Source organism: Cyclopterus lumpus, chromosome 10 (genome assembly GCF_009769545.1).
Source record: "Cyclopterus lumpus isolate fCycLum1 chromosome 10, fCycLum1.pri, whole genome shotgun sequence".
Taxonomy (NCBI): Eukaryota; Metazoa; Chordata; class Actinopteri; order Perciformes; family Cyclopteridae; genus Cyclopterus; species Cyclopterus lumpus.
This window is the reverse complement of record NC_046975.1, coordinates 13,794,560-13,819,305: the sequence shown is the minus strand read 5'-3', so window position 1 is coordinate 13,819,305 and position 24,746 is coordinate 13,794,560. Positions and strand designations below refer to the sequence as shown.

Below are 24,746 nucleotides of genomic sequence, written 5' to 3'. Positions count from 1 at the left end.
CTCAATTTATATATGAATATATCACATATTTTGTGTATTATATTGATATGCAATTCACGTTATGTTTTGCTCGTATTCCCTACTGTACCCGTCACTTTGGTTTGTGAAAATGGCCCCGTGGTTTTGCATGTGTCTTCTATTCATGCAGACTGGTCTCGGTTAATGTTCTGTATGTTCTGTAATAATATATAGCTTTTCTGTCCCTGTGCTGCTCTAATGCTAAATGTCCCTCCTAGGGATCAATATACGTAGCTTAATCTAATTGTATCCCAATCCTGGCTATCCTGCAAACACGAAGCAGGAAACCGAGCGCATCCTTGTACAGACCCCGCCCCCACCGGTTGTCAATGGGGCGGGCCTGCCTCCTGTTAGGAAGAAGAGCGAGATGGGGGCTGAAATGAGGTCAGGGAAGCCGCTCATACACAGATGTTACGCCGTGCATCGCCATACATTTCCCGTAGCTTCACACACAGAGTATACGATTTAAATGTAAAAGGTGTTATGTTGGATGAAGCCAGCCCCCATGCATACAGACTGGGCCATGTAAAAAAAACTTCCAACACAAGAAGCGAAGCACACAACTCCAACACACGCACAGAAATCATTTATTACATAACAGGCTTTACAGGGTTGACACGCAGCCAGTGAGCGAGTGGCAGCCGCTGTCACAGAAAAGACCATCAGTGCGAGCATTTCAGCAGCACAGACGCATACAGACAGATCACACACAACAAAATCACACATAATGTATTCAAATTATGACAACACATAAGTCAGAAAATACTACTTCATTGGATATGTTTGACAAGGGCATATTTATGTGTATGAGCATGAATAGACTTTTGGAGCCAACAACAAAAGAATCATCTTCATGCATTTATTTTTTAAATGAATCCTTCGAAATAATTTCCTTACAATAAACAAATATGATTTGATCCAAACACCACCAGGAGGCGGTAGACTCCACCCGACAAGCACGGTCCAAAAAGATTTTAAGTCTCATATTGATCCATCTGGTAACGAACAGGCAGACTGAGACACATCTACACATTTATAACACGTTTTCAAACACTTCATACAGCAAGATGATTAATAAAAGGGTAAGTGCACAGGGTTGGTTTGGTTCATTTTTTATACTTTTATTCGATTTTAAATTAGATTCAAATAATGGTCAGGGTAAACACAGGAAGTGCCTGAGGAAACTTTCTTGACACCCTCTTCCATAGGAACTCTGCACAAACACAAAAAGGACCTTATTCAACATTTAGTTTGAAATAATTGAATGCATAGTGTTAAAGGCGGTTGCAGCTGTTTTACCTGTAACACCTTTTATGAGAAGAAGCTGTAGATATAGGAGAATCCAACGATTCCAATGATGGTACAGCACAATGTAATCATCATCTTTTTCTGTTGATTTAATACAAAATAAAAATAAAAAGTTGGTCAGACAGCATTTAACACAATACAATTACTCACACTAATGGACACATTGATTTGAGGAAATGATTGATCAGAAGGAGAACAAAGGGTTACAGAGATCAGGGTGTGTGTGTGTGTGTTTGTGTGTAAAGAGAGAGAAAAGGTGAAAAAACGTACCTCTTTAAAAGTGTGCACCAGGCTTTAAAAACTGTACTTTGTAACATTGGTTAATCTGCTGACAACAGCTACAACCATCCCATAAACGCACACACACACACACACACACACACACACACACACACACTTCCCGTCACTCACAAAAGGGACAGGCATGAGGTCACAAGTAGACACTATAGTCAACCAAGTCATTAAAAAACATAAAATCTTTAATTTCAATAACATTTGTGGCACCTTAAGTTATACAGTGTACAGCTGCTTCAGTTTCCCCTCCTTCTCTTGGTGGCGTGTGAAGAAAAAAAGCTTGAATAGAAGCATTAGGATTAAACAGTCGATGGCTGCATGAGTGCGGTCAAAAGACAAAGCTGGGATGGACTCTCACTTTCAAGAGCTCAACCAGAATGAAAAAGAACCATTCAGGCTCTGGTCGAACAGAAACAAAGACTTCCCTCAGACAGCCGCCCTCATAATGTACTTGACATTAAAAGATGATGTCTTTGCGCTACAGAACTCCTAGACGTGGTAAATACCAGTCTCTAAATGATGGGACATAATGTCTCTCATACAGTCTTTGAATGCACAGCTGGCGTCACCTTTAATTACTTTAACTGCCAAATTAAAGCCTCTTGGTGACATGTGCACTGGGTTTTAAAAACTCTCAAATTCCCTCGAACAAGAAAAAAGTATAGAACACAACACATCAGACATTGTTAGGGATAGATAAAATCAATAAAGTTATGTACTTTAAACATTGCGTTATGTACAGTTTTTGTTGAAACTGTTTAAGATATGTGTTAAATCAACTGTATTGTCTATTTAGAGGCTGTACTTGTTGGTGCTGTTGAATTGTCTCAGACGTTGGCAGGCAGCCGGTCCATAAAGTTTAATTAACCAGCATACCTCAATAGCTATTTCAAGAAAAACTGAACATTCAAGAACCTTCAAGACAAGAGGATTTATTGCAGGGCTGCTGTATTAATGCATTCGTTTCAGATAGTTGTACCCAATAAACTGGCAACTGAGGTATACATTTACAGTATAAATATGATTTAAAATATGCCAGGAAATGCATATCGCACTAGTAAAGACCACCAATCAGGGAGATCTTACTGGAGGTTAGAGTGTCCTTTTACACTTTCATCCGTCTTTGCGACTTACTTTGCAACGTCATCAAAAAGTATTATAAATATATTACTATTACTTACGGAACTCTGGCACGGAGATTGAAATATGATAGTGTTACTACCAATCTCTCTTTTCGCACGAAGGCATTATGTTTGTACAGGATTTTAACAATGGAGTCAATCATGTCTTTAAGTGTAGAAAGTCAAGCTGACATTGTATCAAGTTAGCAAAGATACAAAACAAATATTCAGGCATTTCAAGCCTTAAAGCAATGGATACATGTTAATGCACCAAGCTTGTTTGTTTGTTTGTTTGCTCATCTAAGCTCCACCGGTGTTTGAAATGGGTTCCCATGAGGACGTCCTCCATATTTAAAATAAGAACCACTGAGCTCTCCAAACTGAAGAATCATAAGTTAGCACACCGATCCTCTTCAAGTTAAAAGAACTGAGACCTATTCAGGGTTGCATATCTACGACACATAAAATCACAATCCTATTACTCAAATGATTGTCTGAGCTTAATTGCAGAAATAAAAGACATCATTTGAAATGTGAAAGTGCTAAAAAAAAAAAAAAACTCTAAACGAACACATTCCAAGTACAGTGAATATACTATCTTTTCAATCACAGAATGTGTCAAGGCTCATAAAAAGGCAATGATTATGACGAGGGAGGTGATGTGCTTCTACAAGGCTTCACAAGGGTCCCACTAACTGGACATTCAAATCTATTTCACTCAACACTTTCTTTGGCATTGAATGTTAGACAATGAAATGTTAAGTGACATTATGTGGCGTTATGATCAGTTATTTCTCAATTCTCTCTTCCTCTCCACGCAGTCAGCTTCAGTCTCATTTCCTCATTTGCAGCAGAGCATCCTCAAACTGTCCAAGCCTCCTGCGGGACTCAAACGAACCGACCAGGAAAGACGGGTCCGATTGGATAAAAAGGTTTTATAATATCCCAAGTCTCGGTGGTCTTCTTTCTTATCCAGAGATAAAATGCAACACTTGTTCTTCAACCAAAAAGTTGTACATCTGCAAGTTAAACATTTTATCCATATGGAGCCATCAGTATCAGTTTTGTCTTTGGTGGCGCAGCTGACGGAGTATAGGATGAAGTGGATGATTAATAACTGATGATAAAAACAGCAGGCCTGTGATCGTGTCTGGGTGAGGATGACGATGAGGAAGATGAGAACATCCACAGCACAGACTACAACAATTAAGATCATCTTCTACAGATAGGGAGATAGAGAGAGACAACAGGAGATTAATGACGGGGAACTTGAGAACATTGGGACATTGAAAGTAACTCACTTCTAGCACTGCTTGTTTGTTCAGCAGTAACTAGAGGCGAGTGCTGCAGAATAGGAAGAATAACACACACACACACACACCCAAGAACTTCATATATACACAAACACACCTCAAGTTAGCTCTGTGGATAGAAAGAAAACAAACACACATAGAGCACCAAAGGAAAGAGTGCGCAAACCCTTTTCCCAAGTATGTTTCATACATCCATTGTGGCACTACAGAGCTTATTTGCTCCAGAGTTACTCACCCTTAGTGCTCCTCATATTCAAATAGCTCATCACCTTTGCTTCAATCCCACAGACAACCCGATTATGAGAGCTAGTAAGGCCAGCAAGACCACCACAACCACCACTATTATCACCATTTTCTGTTGGGAACAACCAAGTACATACAGTACCATCAGGATAATTCTCAGTGGGAAACAACAAGAAGTACATTATTCATTTGTGCAACAATAATATAATCTACTACTGGAAGTTGTATAGTATTTGTGCTAGTTTTGGGAATATGTATATGAGGGAATATGTACAAAATATCATTAACTCTTCTTGTAGCTTGGCAACCACACAAACCAAGAGCATCAGTTTTGTAAAAGTCTGATAAACCAGTTTTGTCTTGGTGCAACAGTATTGACTTTATGTTAACTCATCAGTGAACAAGTAACTTTCACAGACGTGCTTAAACAGCCTGAGGCTAACAAGCAATATCCTCAAACACAGGAAAAAACAAAAAATAATGTCGCCGCCATGAGATAGAACAGAGAGAAAGAAGAGTGTAGAGGCTCTGTCTGTGTGTGTGTGTGTGTGTGTGTGTGTGTGTGTGTGTGTGTGTGTGTGTGTGTGTGTGGGAAGGTGTGGGAAGGTGTGGTTTTGGTGCTGGAGAGCAGGTAGGAGGGTACTGGGTCATCACAGATAAGGATCAAGGTAAAGATCAGGGTCTTGATGGTGGGGATGGTCTTCATTCTGGCAGGTTTCCCAAAAGCATCTTTGTGTTAAAATGTCATAGCTAACTGGGCTTCGAAGGAGCTGCATAGGATGGCCAGCTTGAGTAATGAGTTTGAAGGCATTTTAGATGCTACAAAACTGCACAGCAGAAGAGTTTTACAACTCTTTAACACCATTTATCATAACAATAATAATGTCATCTCTTAATGTGATGATCACAAGGTAAACTGTAAAACAAAAAGCATGTTACAAAGTAATTCACCAGGAACATGTGTTTGATTGGCCGACATAAGGCAAAAGGTCGGTCAGGTCAACCCTGCATTTTTTGTGTCTTTTGCATCTTTGAGGGGGCTGTTATTTTTGATGCTGTATAGTTCTCTGTTGGAACCACTTGTGACACTTGTATGATCTGGGATAGTGCAGTCTAAGCTATACATGTTAACTACTGCTCTGTAGTTGAGCAGAGGGATCTTTGACGTCCCTGGTACATTTTCACATGGCTTAAATTACTTAATCATATTAGAATGCAAGGTCAGGGTTGCAACTCAAATCTGACTCAATCATTGTCCTGTATTACTAAATCTAGTCCATTTAATTTGTCCTATCTCTCTTCCCTTTGTACTGATTTGAATTTGAATAGCATTGATCTTAGGGTAAAGTTGTAAACGCTATTTTTGCTGCTTTTGGGAAACCGGACCACTCCTCCCGATTGTGGTCACTCACACGGCGAGCCTCTTGCTGAAACTTTGCAGCTTTCTTTGTGTCCGCTACGGCCCGCTCCACAAAGCCCACTGATTGGTCCATGTTGCTCTCAATCTTCTCAATCATCCCGCCCTAACATGGGGCACGGCGTCAGAGGTGACGGAAAGCAACGAAAAAATATGTTTTTAAAAACAACGAGAGAGAGAGAGAGAGAGAGCGCCGAGGGAGTGGGATCTGTATGCACACTGTGTGGTTTAAATGTGTCAAACTGTGACAAGATAATAGGCAGGAATAATACAACAGGAAGAGGTCACCAGCAGACTGGAGCAGCCGTTGGCTACATTACATTACCTTGCGGGCTTTGGTCCGATGCCTTATAGCTTTTTTGGTCTGTTCCTTAGCCACTGTGATATGGTCCACTGACTTGGATACATTCTGCTCTATGTTGTCAACTATGTCACCCTGAAAAACACAGAAAAATCAATAAGATACAGAGCAACACACCACCAGCAGAGGAGCAGTTCAGAACATTGGTTTAAATACACAAAGTAATACATCTCGTTACAGTCTACTGTTAATAAACTGACAGCTTCAATAATGACTCCATGAGGAGCTGTGTTTTGAATGTCAGAGAGAAGCATTATGTTCATGCTGACATTGACCTCTTCAGACTAAAAGCTGGAAATAAAAAATGGCTACGAAAGTATCGTGGGGAAATCACACAACACAGACAGCAGCATTGTAGCCCTTACCTCAAACAAGCCTTTCCCTCAGACAGCATGGTTCAAGCAGTAAGAAATATGTGGTTAGACTTATTTACGCATAAACAGCGATCAACAATATGCGTTTGTATGAATTCTAGTGCGACGTCTGCGCTCATTTCTACGAAGATGCTTTACTGGTACAGCTTACTAAATGCATTTGTGTTGGTTCCATCAATGTTGGGGGATGAGATGGTGGTGGCAGTGAGAATAAAAGGTGTAAAGAGGTGTAAGGCATGGAGCTGGAAAAGAGGAAACAAATGCAGGTTGAAAGTCAAACCACAGCGGAGACGGGAAGAAATAACCAAGAGAAAAAGAGTTGAATGCAGTCACGATCAAACACAAAGCCATGTAGGAAAAGTAAAGAATGAATGAATAAATGAATGGAAAAAATGAGAAGTTCCTGAAGTAATTGTCAGGTGGACAAAATGATGGGCAGATGGACATGGAGGAGCGTACCTGGTTCTCCACAAGCATGGCGATGTCTACAAACATATCGTGCAGCTCCTTGATGCTACTTTCCAGACGGACAATGTCTTTGTGTCTGGCTTCAATCTCACTTAGAGCTTGTTTTGAGATCCCAGCGTCCACAATCTGTGGAGAGGAGAGGTTTCAGATAAACATGCACAACAACAAAAAAAGTCTAAATGACGGTTGGTCTCCAGGTCACATTAAAAAGGGACCGTGTGGAGGATTTGTAGGCATCTAGCAGTGTGGTTGCAATCCCTCGGCTAACTCCTTCTTTTCCAAGACTCCGGTAACGTGAACTCACAAGTGGTAACGAACAGATCCTCCAAACTCCTACATACTGGGCCTTTAGTATTTCATCTTTATGTCTTCTGATCATTGTGGCTGCGGCTGCAGGTATGTGTATCCCTGTGCCGAACATTCTTCCCGAACTGCATTGGATACAACCATTCTATGAGCAAAGTATGCATGGAGAGGCTTTCTCACCACTGGAAATGCTTTGTGTGGTAGTCGGATCAGTTGAGACACACTGGTGCTCATTTTCTCAGCCGTTTCAAGCAGCTCACAAAAAGATTAGTCATTGCCCATTTGCTGTTTGGGGTTTGCAGCACTTAAGAAAGCAAACTGACTTTGAGTCCAACGGGACAGATCACAAGCCCAGCTAATCTTTAACCAGATGATACGAGGCACTTGGAGTTTTACTGAGCTATTTCTCAGTTCAACCACATTGTGATCAGTGTCGAGGCCCAGTGGATCCTATAAATAACACACACACACACACACACACACACACACACACACACACACACACACACACACACACACACACACACACACACACACACACACACACACACACACACACACACACACACACACACACACACACACACACACACACACACACACACACACACACACACACACACACACACACACACACACACACACACACACACAACACACACACACACACACACACACACACACACACACACACACACACACACACACACACACACACACACACACACACACACACACACACACACACACACACACACACACACACACACACACACACTTACCCCTGCCGTAAACACAGCAGAATTGCCACTTTCCAACATCTCTTCAAGTTCATCATCTGTTGTTGCTTGTCCAGCTGAAGAGGAAAGGAACAAGATTATGACAAAGAAGATTGTGAGACGATCACATGGTTTTATTATAGCCATCACTCACTGATCTCTAGTTGTCTCTGAATACGTCCTTTACTCCTCTCCCTGAAGTCCACCTGAGCTTCATTATACTTTGTCATTACCTCCACAAATTTCCTGGACAGGACTGCATGCTGGGAGACAACAGGGAAAAAAGGAGTTAGCACAGAAGTAATCTAGATGGCAGTATTGTCACCATTCGTCTCAAATCAGGCATAAACTTCAGAGCCCAGACACATCTGACATATCTTCTTTTTATGTCAAAGACAAATGTTTCAAAATATATATTAATAATAATACTTATAAGAGTAATAATAATAAAATACCTATAACGACTAATTATAATAATAAATTATATCAGTCTGTTGTAGCTTTGAAAGCTCCGTTTTCAATTAATGTTTTTCAATACAATATTTAATACATGTAGGCCAATTGCTTTTCTTCTCTTCCCCTTTTCTTTCATGCCCATAGGCCTGTCAAGTTTGAATTTGAGAAAGAAATAGAGGAAACTTCAGTTGGACATCATTTACCTGTGATTTACGTATCCGGATGTCAGCAGACACCCTCTCCTGCTCCTCTGACTCCAGATTCCTCTCGATGGCTGGGAAGCAATCCAAACTACTGATTCATGACTGCGTTAAAATCAACTTCACATCACATCATTGTTTAATTCTTCCACAACAGTTCACATTAAAGCAATTCAACATTCCTTTTATTGTATAGACTGACAAGCTGTGCGTGTGTGCGCGTGTCCTGACTCACTCTTGAGTTTGTTTCTTGCATTGTTAGCCATCTTCTTTATGTCGTTGGTGATTGCCTCCAAGTCATCCTGGGTTTCTACAAAGAAAGAAAGAGGCGTGTCAATAAACAGCTAAGAGTGTGACGATGGGTGAGAGAAACCCACTTATTACAAGTACTAATAAACTAATAATGCTCCCAAATCAAGTTAACATTTAAATGATGCAAGGGAAAGATCCTCAGTCTGTCAAAAGGATTTTCTGAAATGTTCAGACAAAAAAAAAAAATCACAATACTTTTTGAATGTTGCTTTCACTGGGTACAACAACAGGTAGCTTAGTTCCTCTCCACAAAAGTCGGATTGAATTCATTTTGGGACACAAACAATTGAATGGCTCTTTTCAAATAGGGTTAGGGTGAGGTAAGAATATATCCTCACCGTAAGGGAGACGGGTTGGGTGAATATGTTCGATGTGAGGTCCTGGGACAGGGATGTCGTATGTGTACAGATTGTAAAGCCCTCTGAGGCAAATTTGTAATTTGTGATATTGGGCTATACAAAATAAACTGAATTGAATTGAATACATTTGCAGAGGAGAGAGAAAAAAAGGAGCAAGTACAGGAAGAAAAGCAAGTATCTTACTCTGATCTGATGTGGGAGCAGACAAGATGACGGAGAAAAGCTTTTTGACTTCAGCCACATTCTCATCAATTTTATCAATACTGCTCCTGATGTCCTCAATCTGAAACAAACACATAGACACTTCTTCAATCAGAAATACATGTGAATGACAACAGGTAAGACATTAACTCTTGCATGCCTTTATAAATACAAGTGAATCAGTAGAAACAGCCCCGACACACTAATGCACTGAGAGTAACACTGACCTGACAGAAGAATTCGTCCATGAAGGCCGCATTGTCCATAGCAATCTCCACCTCGTCATCATCTTGATCACACGTCTGACAGAATAAAAGTAAAAGTAAGTAAAGTCTGTTTCAACCTAGTTTTTAATGCCCTTCTAGGTGTTATGAATGCCCTTGTTGTTAAACGGTGCTCTACAAACAAACAATGATTTTCAGGAGAGATACAAAAACAATACTGTTTCCAATACGTTAGTTTAAGGGATACAAACTTGCTTTCAACATATTTTTTAAAATATATTTAACACAATATGTATTCTGTATCAACACTGTGCAAGAACATTGTCCATATCAAATACAGATGAAAATTAGCAAAACTAATATTAAAACCAGGAAATAAAATAATCAATTCACAAGAATAAGTCATATAGTAAGTAAATAAAACTAATAATCTGAACAAGCATGCAACGACAACTCCCATAAGTATTGTGATTTGATACCCAGCCCCAAATCATACATAACCACAATAAAAACAAATTAAATCAACATTGTTATAATCAGCTCTCAATTAAGTCTAACTTTTTATAGACCAATACCCATAGACTGAATTCTGAAGACTGATATGTTGTGAAAATACTGCCAATTGTTTTTCACTATTTTCATTTCCAATACTACAGAGTCATTGTATAGAAATGTATTTCTTCTCAGGGTACAAAGTCGCTGAATGACATTTAGACCGTAAACAAAATTGCTTCTTGGTTAGCAGCTCAGCGTGACATATGTCAGAAATATTGGTGTGATCCTAATCAGCCTTCACCCAATAACTTATATCAGAAGGTTCCCCTCGATATACGTCACAAGGACAGTCAGTAAACACAGGGCAGTGGCTGCTGGTGAATATTTACACGGTGAAGCATTAGGGCCGGGCTCCAGGAACTATAAGAAACCACAGCAAAGGCTCCGTGTAAACAGACATCACAGGGCCATGCTGTGACGGAGTTACACGACTGAAACAATGAGTGGAAAGAGACAGTGAGCTCACTTTGTTTCCCTCCCTTCTAATTACTTCTGCATTTTACAAAATATTGCGTTTCACCTATACAACTACAGAGTGTTGCTGGCCGACTAAACTCGAAAACAGATATTCTGTTTTGTAATGCAAGTCTCAAATGTGGACACTTGACTTTCCTGGAGAAAGTCAGACTGAATCAAAGTCAAGGCATGAGAAATGCCTCGTCGACTTCCCTGCTCTCTCATATCACCTCAATCTCTAAACAAGCAATCTTGTGTTACACTTCAGCTACAGCAACTCCGTAACTATAATTATTCTTTAACTTCCAAAAGAACACGTTACAGTTTATTCTTATTGGGTTGGTCAAATAAAACAAGTCATTTTATCACATCACCTTAGGGCTGTAGAACTCATACATAATGGGCGCTTTATTTCTTTTATTATTGTCAGACATTTTATGAACAAAGTGATCAAGGAAATAATACAGCAGACTAATCAATGATGGAAATAAGTGGCAGTTGCAGCCCCAGTGGGAACTTCCATTCAATGCACCAGCACGTCTTTTTGAATTTGAATTGCAAATGTAGACATTTGGTTCAGGCTGCTGTAATTAACAACAGCTGTGAAGTAACATAAAGTTCCCTGGACACAAACACACTGCTTGTTTTCATAGCTCTCTGTGAGTTATTCAGCGAACATACAGCTGCAGCCCTCTGGCCTCAACACCATACTCCCTCACACAACACTTCTGCAACAGCGAGATAAGAACAAGCACAACTTCCTCCCAGTGTGTCTCATTCATCAGAAATAAGAGCAAAAGGGACGGTCGTGTGCAACAAATGCTTTAACAAACCAAGCAGCCAAAGGCCACACACACACACACAGAGTGACTTTACCCACTTCATGAAGAAAACCTTTTACAACGTTCCTCATTAAACTCACTTGCTCATCATATGACTCCACCTGGAAACACCCATTGGAAGACCGACTGAGACTTGCTTCATTACTTTGGTTAAAAATCTTACTCAGAATAAATATATACACTAGCCTTGTTTTGGACCCCTACATGGGGGTTGGAAGTTGTTTAATGCACAGTGCAACCCTTGATGTTCAGTAGTGTGAGATGATCTAATGTTTAAGACGAGTGTATTCTGGAAATACATTAAATTTATTCAGTAATGTGTCGAATGTTAATGGGAAAATCACACACATTCTTTAATCCTTTTTTCAAAATAAACCAATATAATGTGAACAAACCCTACAAGGTCACATCTGTGCTACTGTGTCAAAATGTTGACTGACGGAGTGAACCAAGAAGCAACTCATTAGATTTTCTCTTTTATCCAAAAATGCTTTAATCTATTGCCTCATGCTGTGACATGGAGATTGTGTAATCATCAAAAACCAATAAGAAAAACAGAGCATACGCTGCGTGAGTGAATGATACGTTAGCTTGGATGCTAGCTTGTTCCTTTTATTCAAATCACTTAATTACGCTTGTTCTGAATACAAAGCACCATATGTCACGTTGCATAACGCACGACTCAACAGAGGGTTTACACGGAGGAAGACAAAAACATAAACTGACCAGCTCTCTGAGCACACGGTTTCATTAGAGCCAACATTATAAGACTGTGTTGTACTGGTCGATCTGGAAAGTCAGATGTGCAATGACAAACTGAGCTCATCCTGTCAGCCTCGACACACATACAGGTTGAGCACATATAGTATTAATAATAATTTGAATTTATATAGCGCTTTTCTAGACACTCAAACAGAACATTTCGCACACACACACACACACACACACGCACTATCTTTCCTGTGACTCCGTCATTTTACAGAAACTGGGAGGTGATTTACTGTCAGACTTTGTCTCCGAGGATCATAAATGACGACGAGAGCGATGGGAGTGCACTAAGGCTCAAGTGAGCTGAAAAGGTGGTCATATAAAATAAGAATAATGTGAACACTGCATAACTTGTGAATTAATCAATTAGTTGATTACTAGAAGAAGAATCTTGATAATTGATTAATCAATTAAGTAATTTTTTCAAACAAAAGAGGCCAAACTTCAAAGAAATTGAGCGAGTCATTTCTAAGGGAATTGCTTAGTTGTATGTAATAATGTACATTTCATTTAGCTGACGCTTTTATGCAAAGCGACTTACAATAAGTGCATTCAACCATGAGAGTACAAACTCTTTTTCAAGGAAGCCAAACTACAAAGTGTTATAAGTGCCATTTAAGTTCAACTTTTTTATTTAAGATATAGTCGAAAAATATGTGTTTTTAGTTTGCGGCGGAAGATGTAGAGACTTCCTGCTGTCCTGGTGTCCTTAGGGAGCTCATTCCAGTTATGGCTGCATGTCAAAGACCTCTTATGGTCACATTAATTCACAATTTCTCAAAACCCTCTTTTTTTAAAAGAGTTTTTATACTGCCACTGACTGCCTGCTGACTCCCACTCACTATGGGTGACTGTGGGTCAGTGGTTAGCAGGTCTGTCTTTCAATCAGGGGGTTGGCTGTTCAATCCCCGCCCTAGTCAATGTGTCCTTGAGCAAGACACTTAACCCTGAATTGCTCCCTGTAGCTGTGTCTAATGTAACATGATTGTAAGTCGCTTTGGATAAAAGTGTCAGCGAAATGACATTTAATCTAATGTACTGGCGGGTGATAATAAAGCTGAGTGCAACACCGAAGAAGTGCACCTTTTAATTTTCCATTGTTTTTGGGACATTTTATTAGACCAACCTGAGTACATTCTGCCAGATTCATCAATAATAAAAGTTAGTTGAAGGCCAATTTACTAAATTTTCTCACGGGATGATTTAGAAAATGAGCCACTAACCAAAAACAGCAGCAGGACAGGGACATGGGGTCAGATTTACAGCAGCATGCGGTGACAGAAGGCAAAACACTCCATCAGGACGTGTGTTAATGCAGCGCTAACATCTGACAAGGGATTTAAAAACTCCATGTGCTACAGAAGAAGCCATATTAGCTTTCAGGGTAACAACTCTGTGCACACAGAACTGAGGATAAGGCTTTCACTGGAAAAAAATACCATGAGGGGAACAAAGAGCCTAAAATACAGAAACCAGCTGTCAAGTTAATGTCAATGAAACTACATGGGGTTTTGATTGCAAAAATGTTTAACAGCATACAGTATAAACGATCACATGTGACCATAGCCCCAGGTGAAACCAAAACTCAGCATTTCTTGTTCTTGTTGTGCTCCTCTTTTCCAAGTCTATCAGGTGACACACACATGCAAACATGCATCAATATTTACCCTAGTTTACTGCCAACAAGTTACATATTACATTCAAGGAGGGCAACACATGTGAATAAAGAAGAATGACAAAGAAAGAGAAGACTTAAGATTGGACAAAAACTAAAAGGGATGAACTAGAGAACTTAGTTTTATCGATGTTTTACAGGTGTTGACATATACAGTAGTCTTATACCGACTGGCCCATTTATGATCTGTACTTCCTTTGCATGAAAAGAAGCCAGCTGTGTGAGATTACAGATGGGGGAGGGCGGCAGCAGATATATATTTGGCCAGCAGTTTCAGGTAGCTATGGCAACATATCCCAACTTTTGGTTACAATTGGATCAAGGCATTCCCTTACATTTTGTATAGGGAAAATATAAATACTGTGTTTAATATATTTGATTTATTTGTGATGGCAAAAAAGGTAAAAAGTATTCTAGTTCAAAGCATCCCAACTGTAGATCATTTTAACAGTGATGTGTCTAGTAGTAATGACAACTCGGACTGCATGTGATATTTTCAGTATTGATTAGTCTATATATTGTTTACTGCAATCATTGATTAACGACTTACGGAAAACTTTAGAAGATACATGACAGTAATGTCCATCCAAATGTCCACGTCCAAGATCTTCAATTAACATTCATTCAAAACAGATACTTAAAAACACATTTGTAACCAGAGTATTTTGACAATGTTGCATAATAAATCACTTCAACGATCATAGTCGATGAATAAAATTAATAATTGACTTATCTTTTCATCTTTTACGGCATCTTCCGTGACATAAAAAAGAATGACTAATCCGTTGTTAGACCATTGCTGAGGCGAGTATCATGTGAAGCTCGATTTACATCTAAATGTAGGAATTAAGAGCACCAATTGTCGCCCTTGTAAAATGGTATCCGCTGATACAGTTCAACTAATACACTTTTTATTATACTACATACAATACATCTTTGACAAACCAAAAAAATGGCTGCTGCATGTCAAGAAACGTAAAGTAATGTCAGTATGACTTTGACCTATCATCCCCATTTCAAATCATGTATCCACCTGCAGTGTTACTATCTCCATCAGGAGTTATGTCATCAACCGGTACACCACTGGCTCAAATCATTAGTATGTTATGTGTCAACTATTTTAAGTTACATTTAGAATAGTAAAAAGGGGAAATGGTTTTACTAATCTTCATTTCTTTCTATGAGAAACGTTTTACAGATGGCCTTTGAGGTATACGAGAAGACAATACTGGAAGAAAAGAAGACACTAGAAGGAACATGTAGATTTCCTGGACATTACTTACCGCTTTAAGTTGTTCCAATCGGTCCTTCATGTTTCACGCGGATATTTGAACACCGTACACCAAAAGATGATCCCAATATTGTATAAAAATGCTCAAAAACTAGTCCCAATCTGAGAATTCCGCAACCAGCTGGCAAGCTAGTTGTCCGAGAGAAACCCACCGCCAGTAAGAAAAACAATTAAACTCCCCAAAAGTCTTGAGAGAGGTGTATGAGTAAACGACCTTTTCAGAAAAGCGGAGTCTTTCCTTCGTTTTTCCATACAATATGGCTGCTGGGTTTAAAACCAGTGTTTTTTTCTTTGCTAAATCTCCTCGCCCAGGGGATTAAAACAACAGTTGTGTAGAGCTCTATAATCTGTCTCTGCGCTGGCCAACAGTAATCATTCTAAAACGCACTTTTCTAGCTCACGCATGCGCAGACAAATCCATATCCTCTGAGATGAAGCCACGCCCTGAGCCACCTGCACAAGTGATGCATTCAGGTGTTGTAGGAATGATAAACTCTGCACTGCTTAAAATCAAGTTGAACATTGACCTGCCGAGGAAAAAACGGTTAAAAAGGCCATTTAATCTGACATCAATTAATCTACTGTCCCTGATATCACAATTGGATCTTAAAAAGAAAGGTTGGGGTGCACATTTGTACAATGGTCTCTCTTTTTCAATAACTGTTTATTTTTTGGTTCTACCTGCTTAATTAAGGTGACACACTGTTGAACAAAACAATGAAAGCAGGTTGAAAAAAATCTCACCAAAAGGTTCACTTCTGGAGCTTTTGATCATATCTCAAAGACGTTCAATTTAAGTTAACTTAGATTTATAAATGATCAACAATTGAAAGCAAGAGGACCTATTTTGATTCCGTCTGTAGCAGTTTCATATTCCACCTCAAGACCCCAATTCGTATTAATAAAAAGCTGAAGCATGTAGAAATCTTGCATTTCCACTTTTAGAATGTAGCTTGAATGCAGAGCCCAATATTATAGCAACAATTTTTATGGCAATAGTTGAGTTTGTAACGCAGTGCAGTAAAAGCATCAGCAGCAATATATCTTTGTCTGTAATATAAACAACTACACCGCTTTAAACTCAGCTAGAGAACAACCTGTCTTTATAAAGTTGGGAAAACTCATGCTAAGAGGTCAGCTAAGAGAGAAATGTTATTTATTAAATATGTAAATGTTGGTAGAAAACTAAATTGGCATAAAACCCAAGCTGGTGGTTTTATCGGGGCCTGATGGTGAAGGACCCTGGATATCCATCTAAATATAATGAGGAGCATTGCTCTACCAGTGATCGAGTGGAGACAATTGATGCGAGAACTGGCTGTTGGTGTTTCTTCCAATTTACAAATAATGGGTTATAATTACTGCAATCTCGAGGATGTATGAAGTAGCATTCGAACCCTGTAGTAACAGCTGGGTGGAGGACACACATCACCATGAACATGCAGCGTAAATCTATTACATAATCCTGTTGTCCAGTGTGCTCTGAATGAAAAAACATGCCTGACACCTGGTGGCCACCAGTGTGTGAAGTTACAAAGTCTTCAATGATTCAACGCCCTGTGTAATATCTCTTCATATGCTGATGTATTAAAGCCCAATCATTGTGCCCCATTGGACCTCCCCTCACTCTTTTTTGTTCTCAAAGTACAGTGGAGCAGACTACAAATGGCAGCTGAGCTTCATGTCAGGTTTAAGGCCCATCAAGTACTTTTAAACACCAAGTTTATGAGTTGCTTTGTTATTTTGGCCAGATTAATAGATAAAGAATACTATAATAGGCCTTTCATAAGTGATCATTAAAAACACCATTGTTTTCAAAAGTCTTCCCTTAAAAAAGGCCTTCTAGGAAACGTTCAATGTCAAGTATCTGCGTGACTACTGTGCAGGGAAATTAAAATCAACAGACATGTTATATTGAGAATGTTTTATTCAAAGTTTACTCCCCTTAGTGCTTCCAATACACCGTACAACAGCATTATGTGAGCTGGGTAAGTGCAGTGGAGGGTGCTCGATGATGAAGAGTAGCACGTTGCCATGCCTACAACAACACTAGGGTGGTGTGTCTTATACAGTGAAATTAGAACTACAACTTTTCCACCAGATTTTTTTTCTTAGTTTTAAAACAAACAAAAAAAATTCAAAAATAAAAAATCTGAAAAGGGATTTTACAGTAAGGGGCAAAACTCCAACAACTTCCTGTCAACATTTGGGGTGAGATAGGGGGAACATTGAGGTAACAGGTTAGAGGTCATCTTCTTCATCTGGGAGCGCTGTTTGTGATGCAACCTGGACATGAGGAGACAAGATACAATGTCAGATTTCCAATGTTAATTGTTGCAGAGTTTTTTCATTATCCATTTTGAACCATGTTCGATTCAAATATACTAGTCACCTAACAGACATAGCACCTGGATGGTCATACTCACATGAAGCTCTTCCTCATACTTTGCAGCAAGGTTGGGGTCCATTTGGACTTCTGGGGGAGCAAGGGCAGGCATTGCCACAAACTCCAGGTTGGGGTCACCAATTAACTTCCTTGCTAGCCACAGGAAGGGCTTCTCAAAGTTGTAGTTACTCTTGGCAGAAATATCGTAGTACTGGGGACAGAGCAGTTTATGACAGTTGTAAATTAAAGACTCAAACCAATGCTTTCTATAATTATTAGCATTTTGTGAGCACTGTTACCTGCAGGTTCTTCTTGCGATGAAACACAATGGCCTTGGCTTTGACTTTCCTGTCTTTGATATCCACCTTGTTGCCGCAAAGGACAATGGGAATGTTCTCGCAGACACGGACCAAGTCACGATGCCAGTTGGGCACATTCTTATAGGTAACGCGAGAGGTGACGTCGAACATGATGATAGCGCACTGAGCTGTGAAGGTAGTAGAGAAGTTTTAACATATTATTCAAATAGCAGGGTTTTTAATTTACAGTGATCAAGGTTTAATAACCATAACAGCCCGCTAAGGATTGTGACAAGCACCTTGAATGTAGTATCCATCTCTCAGGCCTCCAAACTTCTCCTGACCAGCTGTATCCCACACATTGTACTTGATGGCTCCTCTGTTGGTGTGGAACATCAGCGGGTGCACCTCTACTCCCAGCGTAGCTAGAATTACAAGCAAAGAAAAGATGTATGAGAACAAGAAAGGGGAAAACTGTTGAAAAAGATTATTTTCGGCAAGTGCTGGACAAATTAGTAGGATTAACTGAAAGTGTAATTGATTAATTAGCACAATTACAATTTAAGTCACAATCTACAGAAATTGCACTAGTTTGCCTTGATGGATTAGATTTCCTTTGCCAAATAAAAGGTTATATAATAGTTAAGCACTTTACTGATCAGCACAATCAGAGGATCAGACTATGAAGTTACAATACAGATTTTTAGGAAAACATCCTGTGTTACTTAGAGGCCTTAGCCAGGGCCCTGTCTGCCTAATTTCAGTTAGTTCAACCATATACTTTTGTGTCATGCACTTATTACCACACAAGGACTTACCAACATATTTCTTCTCAAACTCTCCTGTAATGTGCCTCTTCACAAAGGTTGTTTTCCCGGTGCCTCCATCTCCCACCAAAACAAGCTGTCGGGAAACAGAGCGGTTAGAGGAGACTGTTTTTATACACGGACTGTTAGCACAGCTAACTAGCTGACCACCACATGTATCGTCACCCGCGTCCTAACGTACAAACCCACTCGTTACACAGAACTTACCTTAAACACCGCCACCGGTGCACACTGTGCCATTGAGTCCGCCGTGGTTGCGATTTACCTGAGTAAAAAAACAAAACGGGATGTTTAGCACGTTCTCGTCCTCCTCCTGGTCACGTTGAAACGGTCTTTTAACCGTCGTCTTGTAACAGGGGCTAGCGGTGTTAGCTATTAACGCTACCGTTGTTACATTTGGTGGAAAGTGGCGACGGGATTTTCCTCAGGGTTTAATATTGGTTCCTTTTAAGCAGTTTACTTTACAGCCAAACATAACGTGAAACTGCAACGCTTGTTCGCTTCACGTGTAGCGTACCTACTGTTGCCCAATTATATCACTTTCTATCCACGCTAACATGCCGACGAGCTAATGTGCCACTGTTGTTCAAATTGCAACTCATGGAAAGCAGCTTACTGCATTTATAATAACGACTACTGCTGCTTTGGACCCGTTGTTCCAACGGTTACCAGTTGCTAACAACGCTAACGTTCCGGTCTCGAGTCGGAGTGCGCCATTCGCCGCGAGAGCGCACTTTTTCTCGTTCGACTGGAACAATCGAACTGGAACACCAGCTAATGTGTTCCATGTTGCGGTTGATAAGACAACTCGAACAAAAACATACCGATTCAAACCGACTTCACACGTTCAATATTGATTTAGTTTAACAGCAGTAAATGCACTTAATTAGATAAATATAAACTGGTCTCAAGAACAAAGCAGTGAAATGACGGAGAGCTAACATGTTAGCTAGCAACGCATGGAAGCCATTCTTTTCAGAGCTAACGGCTACGTTAGCACAAGAAAACCAACGGCCTAATGTAGCTACTGAAGCCTCAAGTCGCTGCACTCCACATTACTAAACCCCCCCCCCCCCCAACAATACCTTCAAGTTCCCCCATTGTTTTAACTCACTTACCCGAAAAACAAACTAGGAAGAATCGGATGGCCTGTTCTGAGGAAAATGTAGAGACCCACAAAACCGGTGTAACTACTAAGAGAGAAAAGAGGTAAATGGCTGCGTTCGCGGGAGATTCAGCGTGGCGTATGAGTCAGTTTCCGCCCATATCATGTGATCACCGCAGCGGTAAAAACCTATGAGAAACGAGCATTTCACAGACCATGATTCAGCAGGTCAGCTAACAGTTAATCTTAACAAGACACTTAACGTTATATCTGGGATCGGGTGGGACGTCCTAGTCCCTGCACAGAGATAATAGACTGTAACTATATGCTATGCATATCTTGAACATTTACTAGTATTTACCATTTTAACTCAATTTAAAAAATATGATAACAATAATGATTTTGATGGTTATTTTCTAGATAAATCAATTACTTTGTTGGGCTATCAGAAAAGTAACAAATGCTCATCACAACTTCCCAGGGTTACATTTTCCAAAACTTAACTAGTTTCATCATAAAAGACAGAGAAAAGCAGTCAAATTGATTTAGTTACTTGTTTTGTTGGCCAGTGAACCCACATATATTTACTGTGATATAAAACAGAAGCAGCAAATCACCACATTTAGTTATATAACTAGATGAGGGATTGTTTGAATTGAATAATCAATTAATTAACTAATTGCTTCCGTAACAGCTTTAATGCAACAGACATTAATGGTTAAAGTTGTAAAACATTATTTATTTCAGTATCTTAAATAACATTACATTACATACATTTACTCTTTCAGAAATGTCTTAGCTATCACATCAGATTTTAAAAAAAGAAGCTTTTAAAGTGCAGCAGAAAATAGTCCATCATAGACTGTGCATAGGCTGCATGGGTTACAGACTACAATCAACATCTTAAAGTACAATATCATCCATCTTTACTTAAAAATAAATAGGATTTGTGCATTTTTCAATTGTTTCTCAATTCGGAATCAGAGGCTGCAAGGCTTCCCTGCTTATTTGTAACTCACTGAATAAACTACAAATAATCAATGTAATGCGTAGATGGACGATAAGATATATTGTTTTCATGTATGGGGCAATATACTCTCTATCTGTACAGGTAGTCTGCCTGTATGTTGGCTGCTATCTCAGCCTCCCATTGGTCTCCATTGTTGAGCAGCTTCTCTTTGTTGTACAGCAGCTCCTCGTGGGTCTCTGTGGAGAACTCAAAGTTTGGACCCTGAGGGAGTAATTGAGGGAAAAATATACATTAAACATCAATAGGTCTAAAGCCACACAGCTGATTGTAGTTTCATGTTCTACATTTATGTTTTGGTGGTGGGTTGAGTGCTAAATGCCCCATTTGAGAATGTAAAATGAATAAAAATAATAATAAATGTGAAAATTATACAAATTATATTTGTCAAAAAAATCCACTGGCAAATTAATTGTTTTTATGAAATACATATTTCATAAAATCCAGAATACAGTTTTAGTCAGCCAACAGCTCCATATAATCTCCTTTTCACTATACAGGGTAAGCTTATACTTACCTCAACAATGGCATCAACAGGACAGGCTTCCTGGCAGAAGCCACAGTAGATACATTTAGTCATATCAATGTCATAGCGTGTCGTTCTCCTGCTGCCATCAGCTCGAGTCTCAGCTTCAATAGTGATGGCCTGACTTCCACAAAGGGAGGAAAGAGATGAGCCAAAACCAAAGTCAGACCGCCGACAGACACATATTTCGGCATTGACTGAATCAAAGCCAAGCAGCTGATATTGTGAGATAATTTAATTACAGACAGTGGTGATAAATGTACTGTAGAAATCACATGATAGCATTAACAGAATAGAAGATATCCAATAGGTATGCATGTGAATAGAGTGTAGCATTTAAGTATTAACATCAATATTAAGTCACACACTCAAGTTGTTTTTGGGACGTTTGTGTGTGACCAAATATACCAAAGTTGTTAGAAATTTGTGACTATATTGCTCAATATAAAATCCCTGTTTACATTAGAAAAAGTGCAAGGAAAATATACTGGAATGCAGAATAAACAGAATACATAAGGCTGTTTTTTGGTTGTTGTGGTTTTCCAGATTTTCACTCCAAAAATACAGAGATGTTTTTAAGAGGCTCATATTGGTTAAACTATTGTTTTAATCTAAACTTGCTGCCTCTAAGCATCCCACATTTGTAGAGTTGGCTGCTGCCTGAGGATGCAAATGAAGAGAGAAAACACCAAACAGCAGCTGATGATGATAATAAATGATGGCTCCTAAAAATTCACTGCAGTAGAACTGCTAATATCCTAATAGCTGGAACTGAGTATGTGCTTGTGTTCACCTGAGCAGGACAGACAGCCTCACACAGCTTACAGGCAATGCAGCGCTCCTCTCCATTAGGGTAGCGGCGGAGTGCGTGCTCTCCTCTGAAGCGGGGGGACAGAGGGCCCTTCTCAAACGGGTAGTTGATGGTGGCAGGTTCACGGAACAGGTAACTCATAGTCATCGCCAGACCTGCAGGTCGGTGTTCAAAGAATTGTGACTCACTTTATTATTTTCCTTCAAGAAATTACATAAAATTACCAAAACAACCAAAGCTCTCTTTATACATTCTGACTTCCCGTCGGCGGCAAACAGTAGGGCGCTGCAGTTTTTGGCAAACGTCACTCAAACTGGAGGAAAAGGTGTATTTGTTGGGGATTTGTAAATAATTAATCTTATGTGGACTTTTAGGATTTTTTTTCAAATTGTCCAGATATGTATCGTATTGGCTGGAACTGGAACTTCTACACCTTTACTCTTTACATCAATGGAAATACTTTGAGTCTTCGACTTTACTGTGTCATCCTTGACATTTTGTCATCAGGTTTTGTCGGTATCAGCCTCTAATTATTATACATTTGGTACACTACTGAGCATTTACAGCAAGAGGAGGTTGGTGTATGTAGAATTGACAAACGTTACAAAGGCTGTGTTTCTTGTGATTAAGCAACATTTTACCTAATGGTTTGACTAATTTATGTTTTATAGTTTTGGAGCTCGACAAGCTTTATCAGGCTTTGACTACACAGACGATATTTAGGATACATCTTTTGTTGGTGCACACTAACACAAATATAGAATAACACTAGGCCTTTGACACGATGCACAGTATATGTGACCTCTAAAGAGTTCGGTCCAGAGGAGGGTTGTGGCTGCCCGGTCAGTGATGGACCACAGGTCTGTCGGCAGCTCCTGGGCATTTACATACTCTACAAGGAGAGCAGAGGGAGAGGGGAGTGTATGGTTAGATCATTTCAAACAACAGTCACATGTGGCCACTCCACTGAGAAGGCCATACATGAATAGCCCATGGTTTGTAGCAGTGCTTACTGAAGGCCTCTCTCTGCATGCTGAGACTGAATGGGCGAATGGCACCAAGACCACATCCTGATGTACCTGGAGATACAAACAAATATGATAGGATGATGCCACATTTTGTGCATATAGTTATTATTGCCTTAATGACACCTGCTCCAGTAGCAGCCTACCTGGCTTTGAATAGCAACGGAGAAGACGCAGACTCATCTGTGCAGAGGAGAGAGTGTGAAGTACACTGAAATAGTTTAAATTTATAGGAGGAACTAAACATGTACAAAGTAGATATAGGGAACCTTTATTGATGCTACCATGTAAATAGCTCCACATTGAAAACAAGGGGAGGGACTCCAGAGATTGAGGGAGGAAGGCTGCCAGCTAACTGCGCACATGCATCCTCTAATCTTGCGCCCCAAATCCCTGCTTTACGTCACCGGTGTGCCACATTCACGGCACGCCGGCAGAATGGGAAGAACGGGTACACACTCAGTTCATATGGAGCACTCAAGGATTATTCCAAAATTGTTACACCTGTTGCTCGACAGCATCCACCCCATATAAACGGAAAATAAATAAAAAATGACACGTTTTATTGTTTCGAATATAGGTAGATGTTAAGAAGTGAGGTAAAATATAACGTTAAACAAACTGTAGCATGTATATATTCACTTAGCTGACATGACTGTAAATATGATTGTATAACACTGCCAACGACAGAGTTGTTCCCAACGTTTTGCAATCAGTTTGTAGGCATGTGGGCAATCTTTTCCACAAACATATCAATCCATAAAATCGCGTTTACGTAATGACATTAACTCCTCATTACAAAAAAGTATTACAATGTGTCCTCAATCAGCCTGACGTTACACGACGACGCAGTTTCCTCAAAAACGTTTTTTTGGTCATTAACTTTGATTTTTTTCAGAAGCTACATGTTTGTAACACTAACATGATTTGATAAAATACTATAACCACGTCGCTCACACTTTCCACTCTCATAATAACATTACATATTAACATGATATATTTCGCAGAATACAATGGACTTAACATCGTTTATATTACCGAAGTTTAAAATAATCGCCAACAGTAACCAGCTCGCATTTATAATGTCCTTTTACTCGATTTACCTCTGTCACAAGTTTACGATGATCAACAGCAGACAGCAGTCCCTGAACTATGCAATTGTGTTTATGTTGCATTCAGGTGCTCCTTGTTCATTTCTGACCCTCGGTTAGGAAATTGCAATGTATGATATTTTCCAAATTATCTTAATTGCCTTCAAACACGTACTTGCAATATTTCCTAGAGCAAACAAAAGCAGCATACACATTGTTCGGAAAAGAGGAAGCACTTTAAAAAACGAAATCATCGGAGAATAGTACACATGTATCACTCCCTCTGATGTCATGTTTGATTAATCATG

At 39.6% G+C, this 24,746-nt stretch overlaps 3 protein-coding genes across 7 annotated transcripts; all 3 read right to left on the bottom strand.

The window, feature by feature from the left end:
• Positions 1 to 863: 863 nt before the first annotated feature.
• On the bottom strand, positions 864 to 15,738 carry stx3a (syntaxin 3A). 4 transcript variants are annotated; one of them, XR_004610030.1, is made up of 12 exons: positions 15,334 to 15,738; positions 9,758 to 9,832; positions 9,513 to 9,612; positions 8,894 to 8,968; positions 8,662 to 8,732; positions 8,157 to 8,265; positions 8,006 to 8,079; positions 6,909 to 7,043; positions 6,040 to 6,150; positions 4,290 to 4,409; positions 1,318 to 3,960; positions 864 to 1,231 (listed from the first exon to the last, which is right to left on the bottom strand). XR_004610030.1 is itself a non-coding variant. In XM_034543186.1 (11 exons), the coding sequence occupies exons 1-10, from the start codon at positions 15,361 to 15,363 to the stop codon at positions 4,320 to 4,322; spliced, it is 870 nt and encodes a 289-aa protein (XP_034399077.1). In that variant the 5' UTR covers positions 15,364 to 15,738; the 3' UTR covers positions 864 to 3,960; positions 4,290 to 4,319. The 4 variants fall into 4 exon arrangements, 2 of the variants coding, with proteins under 2 accessions (XP_034399077.1, XP_034399078.1); XM_034543186.1 differs by having other exon boundaries at positions 864 to 3,960; XM_034543187.1 differs by lacking the exons at positions 4,290 to 4,409; positions 6,040 to 6,150 and adding an exon at positions 5,710 to 5,820 and having other exon boundaries at positions 864 to 1,407.
• A 1,705-nt stretch (positions 15,739 to 17,443) lies between these two features.
• Positions 17,444 to 20,224, bottom strand: ran (RAN, member RAS oncogene family). Its single transcript, XM_034544053.1, has 7 exons — positions 19,972 to 20,224; positions 19,061 to 19,118; positions 18,845 to 18,929; positions 18,326 to 18,451; positions 18,027 to 18,214; positions 17,768 to 17,938; positions 17,444 to 17,627 (listed from the first exon to the last, which is right to left on the bottom strand). The coding sequence occupies exons 2-7, from the start codon at positions 19,091 to 19,093 to the stop codon at positions 17,583 to 17,585; spliced, it is 648 nt and encodes a 215-aa protein (XP_034399944.1). The 5' UTR covers positions 19,094 to 19,118; positions 19,972 to 20,224; the 3' UTR covers positions 17,444 to 17,582.
• Positions 20,225 to 20,676: 452 nt separating this feature from the next.
• Positions 20,677 to 24,657, bottom strand: ndufs8b (NADH:ubiquinone oxidoreductase core subunit S8b). 2 transcript variants are annotated; one of them, XM_034544083.1, is made up of 7 exons: positions 24,451 to 24,657; positions 23,494 to 23,530; positions 23,336 to 23,401; positions 23,125 to 23,214; positions 22,305 to 22,477; positions 21,503 to 21,631; positions 20,677 to 21,189 (listed from the first exon to the last, which is right to left on the bottom strand). In XM_034544083.1, exons 1-7 carry the CDS (start codon positions 24,520 to 24,522, stop codon positions 21,058 to 21,060), a joined length of 699 nt encoding a protein of 232 aa, XP_034399974.1. In that variant the 5' UTR covers positions 24,523 to 24,657; the 3' UTR covers positions 20,677 to 21,057. The 2 variants fall into 2 exon arrangements, with proteins under 2 accessions (XP_034399974.1, XP_034399975.1); XM_034544084.1 differs by having other exon boundaries at positions 24,386 to 24,480.
• Between the last annotated feature and the right edge of the window lie 89 nt (positions 24,658 to 24,746).

Coding starts and splice junctions, on each gene's coding strand:
- stx3a (XM_034543186.1), bottom strand. CDS start 15,363: ATGAAGGACCGATTGGAACAACTTAAAGCG. Junction 7,044..8,005: donor CTGCTGTGTTTACGGCAGGG/GTAAGTGTGTGT, acceptor TCCTCTCCACAG/ATTGTGGACGCTGGGATCTC. Junction 6,151..6,908: donor CCATGCTTGTGGAGAACCAG/GTACGCTCCTCC, acceptor TGTGTTTTTCAG/GGTGACATAGTTGACAACAT.
- ran (XM_034544053.1), bottom strand. CDS start 19,093: ATGGCACAGTGTGCACCGGTGGCGGTGTTTAAG. Junction 18,930..19,060: donor CACCGGTGGCGGTGTTTAAG/GTAAGTTCTGTG, acceptor GTTTCCCGACAG/CTTGTTTTGGTGGGAGATGG. Junction 18,215..18,325: donor AGATGGATACTACATTCAAG/GTGCTTGTCACA, acceptor CTACCTTCACAG/CTCAGTGCGCTATCATCATG.
- ndufs8b (XM_034544083.1), bottom strand. CDS start 24,522: ATGCAACATAAACACAATTGCATAGTTCAGGGACTGCTGTCTGCTGTT. Junction 23,531..24,450: donor ATCGTAAACTTGTGACAGAG/GTAAATCGAGTA, acceptor TCCTCTGCACAG/ATGAGTCTGCGTCTTCTCCG. Junction 23,402..23,493: donor CCGTTGCTATTCAAAGCCAG/GTAGGCTGCTAC, acceptor TTGTATCTCCAG/GTACATCAGGATGTGGTCTT.